This window comes from Aethalodelphis obliquidens, unplaced genomic scaffold, assembly GCF_003676395.1.
Source record: "Aethalodelphis obliquidens isolate GAN/ISIS:26980383/991018 unplaced genomic scaffold, ASM367639v1 scaffold7, whole genome shotgun sequence".
Classification (NCBI taxonomy): Eukaryota; Metazoa; Chordata; class Mammalia; order Artiodactyla; family Delphinidae; genus Aethalodelphis; species Aethalodelphis obliquidens.
Window position 1 is genome coordinate 53,485,315 of NW_020837951.1, and position 13,320 is coordinate 53,498,634.

Genomic DNA, 13,320 nt, shown 5'->3' on the forward strand with positions numbered 1-13,320 from the left:
GCATTCTCCACTGTTAAAAAACCAAAACATCCTGAAAAGCAAATGGTTATTAATTTACATGAACATTTCGGAATACAATGAGTATAGTAGGGGACCTAAAAATTCTAAAACTCAAATGGAAACTATTTGAACATCCTAGGCTGTTCTTTTCAATAACTGAAATTAAGCAATCTTAAATATACACTTTAGAAAAGGGCTGATAAATACACCACATCTAAAATGTTTCTCTAGTCTCTCTGGAAAGAGCATCATCAAACAACATATCTTGTGCAAGTTCTTTACCACATGGTTATAAAATACAAATACAAAAATCAATTTAAAAAGATTTAATTTATTATAATATTAATATTCTACATAATATCATTTGATAGGACAGATTTAAAATTCATAGTTCATAACGATTTCCTAAACACAAAGGAAAAGCAAGGACATAAAAGTGTACCTTGGTTTGTATCATTCTCTGTGGAATATTGTTCATGGCATTGGAAAGCCAACCTTCAAGGCTTTTTGCAAAATTTCGAATGGCTTGGGTCAAGGCACCTAAATGTTAAAGAATAAAAGCAGAACGAAAAAGATACCAAAGAACATTAATCTTTATGCTAGAATAAGGGAAAACATGCAAGCACAACATGTGAAATAGCACAGAGCTTATATTATCCTCATTGACAAGACTTTATTTAACATTATTCCTAACTTTGAAAGAATCCAAATATTATATCATGGGCTTGTCTTTTAAAGCTATTTTGTTCCCAGATACTTATGATACTTTGTTGGGAAATGAAAACATTCAAACATTTTTGCTTATAGCAACATATACCAGTTGTGAATATACTTATGGAATTTTTTTATCTTAGACAAAACACTCTTTTCAAAAACAGCTTTGTGCTCAAAGGCTAAGTATTTTCTTTAGAAATTCTTTATCTTGACTTTTTTCAAGCTCTTAACCTATTTTCATTTCTTTAGTTAAAAAGAAAATAATGCAAAGCTTTCTCTTTTTCTCTATGCATCTCTTTACATTAGAACATGTCAATTAGAGTAGATATCTCTCACTCATGTTGAAAAGTAAGGTAAAATTAAAATTGCCTGCCTTGATACTTCTGGGTAACTATTCTCCATTTCACTGGCAGGTAGCGATAAAAGATCACTGTGATAATACAATTGCTGTCACAGAGGCCAATATTCTTAAGATATTCCTAAAACAGTCCATTCCATACTCTTTACATCTCTGTTAAAACCTGAATAGGGATAGGTCCCATGAGAGTAGTGTTTATGGTGGTCATAAAATGATTAGAAGCATTTTCCGTTAACAGGGGTGATTATGACTATTTTATAAGAACGGATCTGCTTATTGAGATGGCTGTATAATAGGAAACAGAATTCTTCTCTTGTTCAACAAGTAATTCAGTCAGTAGCATTTTACTTCACCTGTGCTCAAGGCTCCACGGTGTAGGGAGCAGTTTTAGACATTTAATAAGTAAGTGTTTGAAGCACCCACAACAGAAAATAAATCCCTGTGGGTTCCCTATAATGTGGGTAAGTCTTACAATTGGTAGTCCACAATAAGAGACAGAGAGGTTACATTTTTGTCCAAGGCTCCCAAGAATATTAATGTTAACGATGGGATTAAATTCCTTGGTTTTTCTTTCTGTGCTCAAATGAGTCTGACATGCTTCTTTACTACTTTTGTTAAAGCAGGGTTACAAATAATTAACTTACTCAAATTAAATGCAAAAGATATAAATTTTACTATTCCAATAATAAAAACAACTAATTTTTAAAAATTATTTCTTTAAGTGGTCAAATGACAGAAGAGAAACTGAGATGGCTACATTTTGATTAGGAAAAACACTCAAGAAGTGCAGACTTTTAACCATGAGAATCATCTATTGGAAACACTGAGCTGGAAATTTCTTGAGAACTAATTTTTTGAAATTTCCAAAGCTTCTCACTTCAGCCAAAAAGAAAAAAGAAAGAAAAATATTTTTCTGTTGTATTATGTACTGGAACCATGGAGGGCAGGCATGAATGGAAATGAAAAACAGTGGAAAAAAAAATTAAAGACCCTCTTTGAAACTCAGTAAAATTCTGTATAAGATTCAATTTGGCTATCTGTATTATGTAGTTTTCTATAATTAATATATAATAATTATTTAATCTGAAAAAAACAAGAACTGAGAAAAGTTACTTAAAAAAATTTAATATGGGTCTTGTTTTATTTAGACACATTTAATGCTAGGGAGATTGTAAAATAAAAAGATATGCTTTGTATCTCAAATGATTGTAAGTTTTTCCTTTTTTGTACTAAATGACATTTTGGGTCACCTTTAATTATAATCATAAATTGTACATTTGAGTGTTACCAGTTGAGTTCTTACACAGTTTTTTACACTTCACTTTTTTTTCCCCATTTTCAGATAAATGTATTTTAGAGTATAGTAGCTTCAAGCTGACTTTAAATTAGTGTGATATGCAGACTTTTTTGGCTAAAAAAAGGAATCCCATCTGGACAGTAAATGGTAGAGTGAAGTACTAGTAGCCAGGAAAATTAAATTTTCAAAAATAAAATTAAGTTTGTTCTCTCTATAGGGATTCATGTCAGATCAAATTGTGCAGATTGACAACTTTTTCTCATGAATGGATGTTTAGAAATTTAAAACTACTCTAAAGCTAACTTGTCTCAACCTGCTTACGATTAATATTAAAATGCACAATCAGAAGATAGTGATCTACACTGTATTTTAAGCTTTATTTTTGTTAAGTCTTGTTATAGAACAGGAATTAAAATTCCAAATTTACTTGGTAGGGTGGCACCTTAATGCATCTTGTAATTTCAGAGAAACTGTAAAACTATATTCATAATTCCTGAATTTGAGTTGTCTGAATGCAGAGGCAAACTACTTGACAAAATAAAACGGTTTTCAAATCAAAATTTGCCAAAAACAAAGGTCATGGGTATTGTGTGCTTAAAAATTCTGGGGTTTAAAGCCAACTACACTTGATACGTGATTTAACTTAGGGAACTGCTGAGTTTACAAGTTAAAGTCTTGTGATGCTAACATAAAAGCAACAGATTTTAGAATTGTTTAATGAACACTGATGTTGTTGACTGGCCTCAAAAAAGAAAGCGTTCACTGACACCTTTTCTTATATCTCATGAGAGAAATTTATGTTGGTGGCAAGATGTCATAGGCTAATGAACTACCCTATGCAACTTCTCTTAAACATCTCTAGAGATTATCACTCAGAGCACAGGAAGCAAGACAAAAACAGGAAAATCAGATTCTGGAACATAAATCAGTAGAGAATTTACACGTTGAAATTTTCCATGACAACATCACTTTTAATCAATCTTTAGTCAGGAAACTTGGTGCAGATAGGGTAGAAAATATTAGTAATTTATAAAAATGTGAGACCATGGAAGCTGGATTTTTAAAAAACTAATTTCTATATAAATTTATGTATGTTTATGTGTGTGTTCATTGATATTATATGTAAATGTATGTCTAAGCATATATTTTAAGTTGGTAGGGAACATATGAAATAACTCATATCTTCCACTGTTATCATATTTTAAAAAAGAAAGTATAAACATACAAATGTTAGTATCTTCACCATTTCTTGCTAAATCCCTATTTAAATATTTTCTGGAATAATTTAACACAAATTAACTGTGAAGAGTGTACTTTGAGTACACGGCTGCTAATTTTACAAGCTAAAAGATTGCTTTTACCTTATTAATGTCACTGTAGAGTAGCAATTCTGTTCCATATCTTTAAAAGTTAAGGTTACCAGTAGGTGCTCATAAAGATGTAGACCTAAAATCATTTCAACTGTCTCTAACACAAGTATCCATGATGGCTTTTATATTGACACTTGCAAAAAATAGCTTTGTTTGCAACAGGGTAGTTTAAAAAACACTATCACTTAAAAAAGTAATCTAATTTATCTATGTAATTCCTATTTGCTTCATGGCAGGAATACACTGCTAGTGCAGGTACATTGATTTTTCTCTCAAAATGCCAGCTAACCATTACTGTTAATGGAAACTGCATTTGTAGTTCTTAACGTGATGTCGGTGACAAAGTAAATGCTTTTATAAAGAAATTCAACTTCAGTAGAAACCAAGATAAATTCATTTCAAATCAAAAGCAAACATGAAAGAGGCTGGTCTAGCAATTACAGATTTCAAAAATTCAGGGCTTTATGAAGGAAACCTTTTCCTTGGGTAGAATGATTTTCACATGGTTGACTGGCCTGGGAGTGTTCTTGCAATTAGTCATTGGGGCTGTCACATCTATAGGTTGTCTTTTTTGTCAAAAAGAAAATGAAAGATTGAAAAACAGAGAATTTTTCCCTTTTTACTACAGTTTTGCTCTAGGCTGCTTTCATGCAATACTCTGTGTTGCATGTTTTCTATTTGGCAAATTTAATGAGATTAGAATCACTCTAGTTTGCAACGTCACTACCCAAAACTTCCTGGGTGGAATGTATGAGAACAAAAGCATCCGTACTTGTCTGCATTTAACTTACTAGGAATAGGTCTAAGGACGTCGGGGATGAGAATCTCCACCAAAGCCTGGTACATCCCATGGTCACAGTTACACATCCATTTCAGGATAGACTCATGTTTGCACAGAGTTATCAGCTTTGCTTTCGGAAGTCGACTTTCTATTTCACTCAGATTGCTGGTGTGAATAAATGTAGCAAATGAATAGATGGCAAATGAGGATAAAAAAGAAAATGGACTTTAAAAATAGTTTTAGTTTATCAAATATTACTGAGGTTAGAACTATACCACCATTGCCCTGGTGCCACACGGCTGGATATATATAACACTCCCCCAGAGCTGCCTATGCACGTTAATACTTTCTGACGGTATGAAAGGCAGATATGATACTAATTCCATGAGGATGAAATAGTTCTACTGCAGTCCCCCAAGTCAATATAAATGGGAGCTATAATACACACGCTGAAACCTCAAAAGAGTAGTTTGTGGTTTATTTCAATCTATTCAATTAATGTTATCAGGTAAGGTTCACAACTGGTATACATATCTCTAATTTGTTAGCTGTGACATCTACTCAGCCATGAAAATGAATTGGAAAAGCATATTGATTCTGACCTTGATTCAGTAATGGTAGTGCCGTCAGCTGGAGTAGAGGGAGAATAGCGCCAGAATGTTTGCCACAATTTTTCTATCAGGCTAAATTGAAGATTCACAACAACGTCCAATATTGCCTAAAAAACAAAATGGTTATTGATATTACCTTACAAAATTTCTTATGGGGATGTGTGAGAAGTACATACTGAAACAAGACTTAAATATAAAGATACTTTTGGGTTCATAAATTAATATGGTAAAACTGGACTAAATTTTGCCAATGGAAATGGGAAAACAAAAGAGATTAGCTAGGAAAAAACCGGGGGAAATAACTCTTAAATGATTAAGCAGGGTAACTTGTATTCCCCCCAGAATGACCTCACGTCCCACCCTTACTTTTTCCTCTCTTTTCTCTCCATTTTTATGCTTGCTTCCCTAACTTTTCTTTCATTCCTTAACCCACTACTTCCCCGGTTCCCTTACTATTCTCAGATCCACAGGGACACAGAACATACATTCAATTCACATCAGTCTTTACTGGACTAGCTGTGTCCACTAGCCATAAAAAAAAAAAAAAAAGCAGAAGAGAAGGGTATGGAGGTGCTTGTGTATGGCAGACGGAGTTAGGGCTCAATCAGCTCTGGTTAGGGTTGCTGACCATCGGTTCTGGAGTGTTCCTAGCCAAGCAGAGGCTGAGGGCAGAAACTACAGAGTCAGGCTGACCTCCAGAGGGTAGTGCCTGTCTTGGCAGAAGAAAAGCACAGCAAGCACCTCTCTGTGGTTACAGAATGGCTTACATTCAATCCTCTCTCAGCATACACCCTTTAGAGAGAAGCTATAAGACTATCCCCTTTTCTAACCTCGGGGGTGGGGCCCTCACCTCCTCCTCCTTAATTTTATCTCTTAGATCTCCAGCTGCATCAAGGACATTTTTATTTTTTTGATGATGCTAAAATTTGCCACTTTCATTAACTTTTGATGATATTTAATTTCACCCTGCCATTGCAATTAGTCTGCAAATTCGCCTTCAGATAAAAAGCAGTCATAAAACCAAAACTTGTTTGTACAAAGATCACGTGATTCTGTGATTATTTTCAGTATAAAAGACAAGTCCTCAGTATAATGTGTTTGATGTCATCAGCACTGAGAATAAAAACACGTAAAACAGTCCCTTCAAGATCTGCAAAATTATTAGAAGCTAAGAGACAGCAAGGGGCAATCGAGAGAATCAATCTGAACATTTAAGGCAGAAAGAGGAAACTGTAACTTTGTAATTCTGGAGTCTGTGCTACCCGTGTAGATCTGGCCCTGTGCATGATACAGAGAATAATTGATGTTCTATACAAAAACACTCTGAGACCAATTCAAGTATTAAGCAAAATCTGTTTGGGGGCACGTTCTGGGAACTAGTAGGAAATGTTGCAGGTAGTTGGAAAATGAAAATGGAGGGAAGGGGACTAATTAATTAACACTCTCCTCACCCTTTAATATCAGCAACAATAAAAACACAAAAGCAAGCCGTGGAAGGAAAGGCATCCAGATGTCCTTGCTCCCAGGCAAAACCCAAAACCTTCTCAGGAGGCAAATTATTATAGCTGCTTTCCCAAATGTAGTTTAGGCACATTCTGAGAGATGTCTATTAATGAAGCAATTAGTAATATCTGATATAATACCTTACATATTTCTAGCTATGAGATTGCTGTAAGGACACTATGCATATATTAAAAGAAAAAAATGACTGTCAGAGCATCTTGTGTAGAAAATTATATTTGTTCCTTACATAACTAGTGATACTTCCAAAATATCTTTGATAAGCCAACTGTGCAAATTCCAAATAACAGCCAAAATGGGTACATTAATCTTTCTTAAAAAACATAAATTATAGGAAATATGAAATAAAATAAGGCAAGTCACAAATTCAGTGCACCTTAAATTAAGTATCTCTTCAAATGAAATAATCTCAAATAATTCTTCTGAAAAGGACATTCATATCAGCCACATTTAGTCAGTTTTACAAATGAATAAAACATTTTATCATTTGTCCACCCACTTTTAAATATGTTCAAACTAAAATGTATGCCAAATATAGTTTAAAATAATCTGTATTTCACTGGCTTAGGGCAAACAACCATTTACAGGACTGGATCCGAGACTCAGGCACCTGTCCTTGAAAAGTTTGGAAGTGTGACAGGAAAAAATAATTAGAATTCTTCCTTTTCATATATGTCTTTATGCCCCATGAGAGATGGCACGAACACTGGTAACTCCGAAATAAATGAGGATCATTCTATGAACTGCCATTTCCCATGCAGATTAATTACTATATATGTTCATATCTCTTCATATAGAGTATTCCTGACAATTAATGAAAATTTTGTAACCCAAAGAATATTTTCATCTTATTGGGGGAATTTTTCATTTAGATTAATTTTAATGTATATTCTTTAGTAATGTAAATAATCATGCTCCAAGTTATATTTTGAATAAATATGAGCAACTGAAAACAATCCAAATTATATTTGTGTAGGCGGGGTTGCTTGAAGCAAGGTTCACCTGAACACAGAGAAATGAGAAACTGATTAGAGAATCTTTACGTAAATCTTCATTGAATATACATGATATTCATGCAGAAAGAAAGAGAAATTTTTTTCTAGATAGGTAAGGATCATCCAGAAATTCTCTAATATTGGGAAAAGCAGTCAAAGAGAAACAGATAGTAAGTGTTTTTCATCATAACAAGAAATGTTGGGAACAACAAACTGGCAGGACATGTTGAAAAACACTTCTGGCACACAGTTTGTTAATAAAGAGAGAACTTGCCCTTGGTTGTTAATAATCTGGCACCCCTGACAAGTACTCAGATTCACTCAAGCAGTTCTTATTTCTGGAGTGGGAAAAAAAATCTGTGAATGTTATGAGCTGAGACTTCTCACTGCATACTGCATTGTCAGCAGTCAGGAGGACTGCCCAAGGATTATCTTTTACTTCTAAGTAGATCATAAATAGCCCTGGAATAAAGCTACTTAAGTTCTAAACAGTTCCTCTTTCAAAAGGAGGGGTACTTTAGAAGACTCTTATTGCAATCTGTTATCTTCTTTCTACCAGGTGAGCTGCAGGTACGAGCGGGCTTGGAGAGAGTTCACCTCCTGGAGACAACGTAGCCAATTTTGATATAGGATACTCAGAAAGGGAGTAGGAGTAGGGATGGAAAACACCGAGAGAAAACTTAATTAACCATGAAAACAAAACAAACAAAACTAGAGCCTCAATGATCCCTGGAAGGAACACCTAAAGTGCTTTATAAAACATTTCTAGAAAATAGTTTGGATAGAAATACACAGCTATCATGTAAAATTCAAAAGGTAAAAAGAGTATATTGGAAAATTAAGTCTCCTTCCCCTGACTCCCAGTCACTAAGTTTTGTTCCCAAAGGCAACCAGCATTAATATTTTGTTCTTTCTTCTGGAGAGATGTATATAACATGTTCTTTTTCACTCAAATGATAATATATTATACTTGCTGTTTTACATCTTGCTTTTTCCCTTAAAAACAAATCCTGAAGCTTGTTCCAAAAAGTACACTTAGAGTTGCCTGTTCTTTTTAATGGCTGCATAGCATTCTACTCTATAGATCATACCATATTTTATTTATTCAGTTCCCTGTTAGATATTGAAGTTATAAGCAATCTTTTTCATTAAAAACCATAATGCAACAAGTTCCCTGTACACTTATCTCTTCCCCTACATGTAAGCATTTTTCTAGAAGGAGTACCTAGAAGTGGAATTGCTTCATCAAAGGATTCGTATTAGAATAGGCTAAGAAGATGGAAAGTAAAATTTATTCTCCCCGAGACATGAAGAAAAGATAACTTATTAGTGCTCAAAGAAATATGAAGTAACTTTATCTGTCCTCTAGGAATATGTTTCATTATTTTGCTTTAGCAAGTTGCCTGGCAAAACTTAGCACGTGTCCGACTGTGTTTGAAAAGACTTACCTCACAGTGCTCTCGATAAAGACTCTGCAGTGACTTGATATCCTCAAAGGTAGTACCATCTGGCAGAGAAGAGATTTCAACTTCTCCAAACTCTGGAAGTGCTCGAGATGCATCTGTTACCATGACAACACAACAGAAAAAAAGTTATTGTGGATGGTGCCAATTACAGCTTAATGAGGGCAAATTTAAGAAGATTAAAAAGGAAAAAAATTTAAAGGTCAGTGGTCCAAAAAGCAAGGACTTTTCATATTAGTATTTTATAAACAAAACTTAGCAGCAGCAGCAGCACCAAAGAATAGAGAGGATACTTCTAAAATTCTGGAGAAACTAAATTTTCACTATGATTATATTGGAAATAACACATCTCAGTGTCTCTCAATATAGGACCCCTCTGATAAGAAAAATACCTTGAGCTGGCCAGTATCAATTTTAGTTATTTTTATCATTATATTACTTAGGTATATAAAAATAAATCTAGCTTTAAACTTATTATGCTTATACCTCTCATATAATCATAAACCAAAAGACCTACAAAATAAGTACAAAGAAACCTAAAAAAATAACATTAAACTTAACAACATTAATTTGATATGATAGATGATGCTGTTGTCCTGTAACTAAATTACCTCTTGCAACATGAATATGGTATTGACTGCTGCAGCGCAGGATCTTTTGAGTTTGATAACCCTATACCAACACGTACTTCATGATGGCTGGTTCTCCCATTATGCTTCTATATTCAAATGAGCTGTGAAACTTTCCTCTACACAGAGCATTGGGACATCATTTAGCCTTCCCTTGGTATGAAGGCATAATTTACACAGTAAGTCTCTCTCTGTTCTTTTCTCATTGGCTCTGGACAATTAATGCAATACACTTTGGTGCCAACCTTATGATAAATTCAAATACAAATGTGGAAACTAAAATTGCAGAACGGTATTCGTTCTAGTCTTCCAGGTAATCCAGAATATGCTTTTATTTTTTTTTAAGATTATAATTGAAATAAGGACACAAAATAAAAAACATAAAGATTCTTGCTGAGAGCTCAAGGGTCTACAAGAATATACTTGAGGACACTAGTTTGGGAATGCTGCCATAATGCTTTCAACTTCAGTAGCCATTCTGACCCCAGAGTACATTTCAGTTGTCTTTGTCAGAAAGTGCACATAGACACATATACACACACACAGACACATACACACACGCACTCTCTGAGAGCTTCTACTTATCTTGATCTGTTGTACCGAAACTATGCATGTTCATCTCTAGAAGAGCTGTTAATTAAAGTGCCATTTTTGCACCTTTAGCTACGACAGGAATATGCAAAATGTTCAAGTTCCACTTCCTTAACTCTTTAAATAACAAGAAACATGCATACCATCTATAAAACTACAAAAGTAGCAAATACTGTGATCAATTTAAAAGAATAAATTACTTTTTAAAAGTTTATAATAATTTTTTCTAATCTGAGACTATATGCATATGCAACTTTATACGCAGGAAATGAGAATTCTTTTTGGCACTTCAAGTTACTACTGAAACTACCACACAATTTTGATCATAAATGCCCAATTAATACAAATTCTGGAAAACAATTTCATAGAAATAAGCCTTTAATTCAGATGCATTTAGAAGTTCTACATAGCTTGAGATTTTAAAAAATAAGCTCTTTTTCTATGAAAAAGTAGAAATGAACTAGAACTATCATATAATGTGCATAGTTTCAGCACACAAAAAAAATCTATGTAATTAACATCTGTGATAGACATTGTACTTGGAGAAAACACTACTGTTGTTCTCTTGTTTTCAAAATCCTGATAGCAACTAATATGCATTACACCTTAACATACCTAAAAACTGTTGATGATGTTGACTTTGGGCAATTACAGTTTGCTCAACAGATGTGCCTGTCTGTTGACCACTTCCTGTGAAACCATCTGCAACCCCATCCACTTTCTGCATAGGCTTGTACCTAAAAATATTAGATGGGAAAAAACAAATAAACCAAATTATTCCTTGCTTTTTTGTACTACACAAAACTCCCAAGGCATTCAATTTTGTTCTGTCTTCTTTAATGTCTTATGATAGTTGTAAGAGTTTCTTCCTTGACAGTCTCATAAAGTTAGGATGAAGAAATTTTTTAAATTGTAAAAAGGAAAAAGAAGGGGAGGGGCTTAGGAAGGGGACCCATTTTCGAAAATTCAGAAATTTAGCTAAGAATGAAAGTGTTATGAGGTATTTCTTTGGACAGCAGTAGCAAAGATGTCCATGATTATAGTTTTAATACACAGTTTGAACATAACTTTTAATGGCCAATGGATCAAGGGAGAAACATGTTAAATACATTGGGATGTTAATCTGAATTAAGATCTAGGACATTGGGCCTGAGAAATGTTAATGAATGGCTTTCATTTAATTTATATCTCCAAAATATGATTCAGCCTACAAACTCTGCCATACTGTTTTTCATATCACCTAAAGCCTCCCATGCATATCAACACATTCATCTCCTTTGACTCCTGTCCACATCTGCAAATACAAAGACCATAAGCATCAGCTTGCAGCAAAATGCATGCAAAAATCCATCTACAAACCTAGGTTATCAAATTTAAAAAATAAAAAGAATCAAAGTCAGCTACAATTATGTATTTATATTTAGGTCCTCGTTATACAAACTCATGAACATTCCATACTGCTAAAATAGAGAAAATATGCTTCAGCAGCACGGGCAAGAAGGGAAAGACTGCTTGGGAGAGAAATACCGCATACAAAGAATGCATAGGTAAGTCTCCTAGGATAAGCAAATGCAAAGTAAGAAATAAGCAGCAACTATAATTTCTTCTTTCTCTGAGATTTCATATTTTTCTTCATTTTAGAAATTTAAAAAAACAGATAAACGCAAGAAAAAGTTAAAATCTACAATGAGCTTATTACCTAGAGATATCATCATGCACGTTATGTTGTTTGTCCTTCCATTTTTTCCCATTTCTAATTATATTTATAAACAGAACCACCTAATATTCTCACCATCCAGATACTTGACTCGTACACTGATACCATAAGTTAACTGTATCATTAATATGAAGTTACTGTAAGTAACAATGTCCCCACTACATGAACAAGATACACTCAAAGATGCCTGCACTCTGACAACAGATAGAAAATGAACGGACCTGGTGAAACACTGCACAAACTAACGCTGAGGTTGCCTTAGGAAATGATTCAATCTTGAATGTTATTAATTATGACTTAGATAAATGAAATTTCCACGAAAAACTGCAAAGTCACTCATAATGACATTTACATGTATTTCTTATGTGACAGCATCTCACAAAGAACTATATGAAAAGCAAAAATAAAGTTAGAAGATGAACAGGGTGAAAAAAGGGTACAACACACTCATTCTTGTTATCATTTGAGTGCTGATCCTGTACGACCAAAATGTTGGTTGTTATTTTCTAATGATATAAAAGAACTCAAACCTATTCTTTTCATTAATGGAAAAAAAATCTGGAAGAACTCTTCAATTGGGGCCACACCAAGAGATAACACAAGGGTTAGTATTGTGATGTGCTAGAAGTGCCATTTCTAAAAAATTGAATGTTTTCCTGATTTGTTTTTCCTCCTTAAAGAATCATCTTACAGAGGCAAAAAAAAAAAAATCTTTGTGAGGCAAGAACTTGGGGTACTTGTGTGGGGCAGCAGTTGCTAGCCAGTCTGTTCTAGAAGACTTGAATGATTTTATCTTTAGGGAATGTATTTAGGGACGCTTTTGTCCTCATTGATCCATTCCAGGTTTCATTTGATTTTAGCCTCCTTTTTTCAGCTGTGAAGTTTTATATTGCTAATAAAAGAGGCTAAAATTGTTTAACCATGTTTCTTCATTTACATTCATGGAGTTTGGGGTTCATGGAGTTAATAAACAAAAGTGGTTAAAGGGATTTGAAATATTTACTCTGGAGAAGAGAAAAATGGAAGTATTTCCTATAGTCTTCAATTATATTAACTTTCAGTATAGGATGAGACAGTAATTATTAGACTTTGCCCAGCTATGCTTTATCCTGCACAGCATCTAATATACTACAGATGTTTAATAGGCACAAATATCAAGGACTGTAAAAGGATATGACATATATTCATCTTAGACTGACATATAGACATCTGACAGATGCTATGTCACTGTCTACTTGCACATAGTGCTTAGCAAGCCTGTAGTCTGCAAGCA

At 33.9% G+C, this 13,320-nt stretch overlaps 1 protein-coding gene across 3 annotated transcripts in view; it reads right to left on the reverse strand.

Annotated features, from left to right (window-relative positions):
* RFX3 (regulatory factor X3) overlaps positions 1-13,320 on the reverse strand; it is a 290,506-nt gene that overhangs the window by 41,951 nt on the left and 235,235 nt on the right. For all 3 annotated transcript variants that reach the window (XM_027105786.1, XM_027105787.1, XM_027105785.1), the window contains 5 exons: positions 10,946-11,067; positions 9,096-9,208; positions 5,123-5,238; positions 4,531-4,685; positions 443-540 (listed from right to left, as the gene is read on the reverse strand). In XM_027105786.1, the coding sequence (XP_026961587.1) occupies positions 443-540; positions 4,531-4,685; positions 5,123-5,238; positions 9,096-9,208; positions 10,946-11,067 (604 nt within the window). The remainder of the gene's footprint in view (positions 1-442; positions 541-4,530; positions 4,686-5,122; positions 5,239-9,095; positions 9,209-10,945; positions 11,068-13,320) is intronic.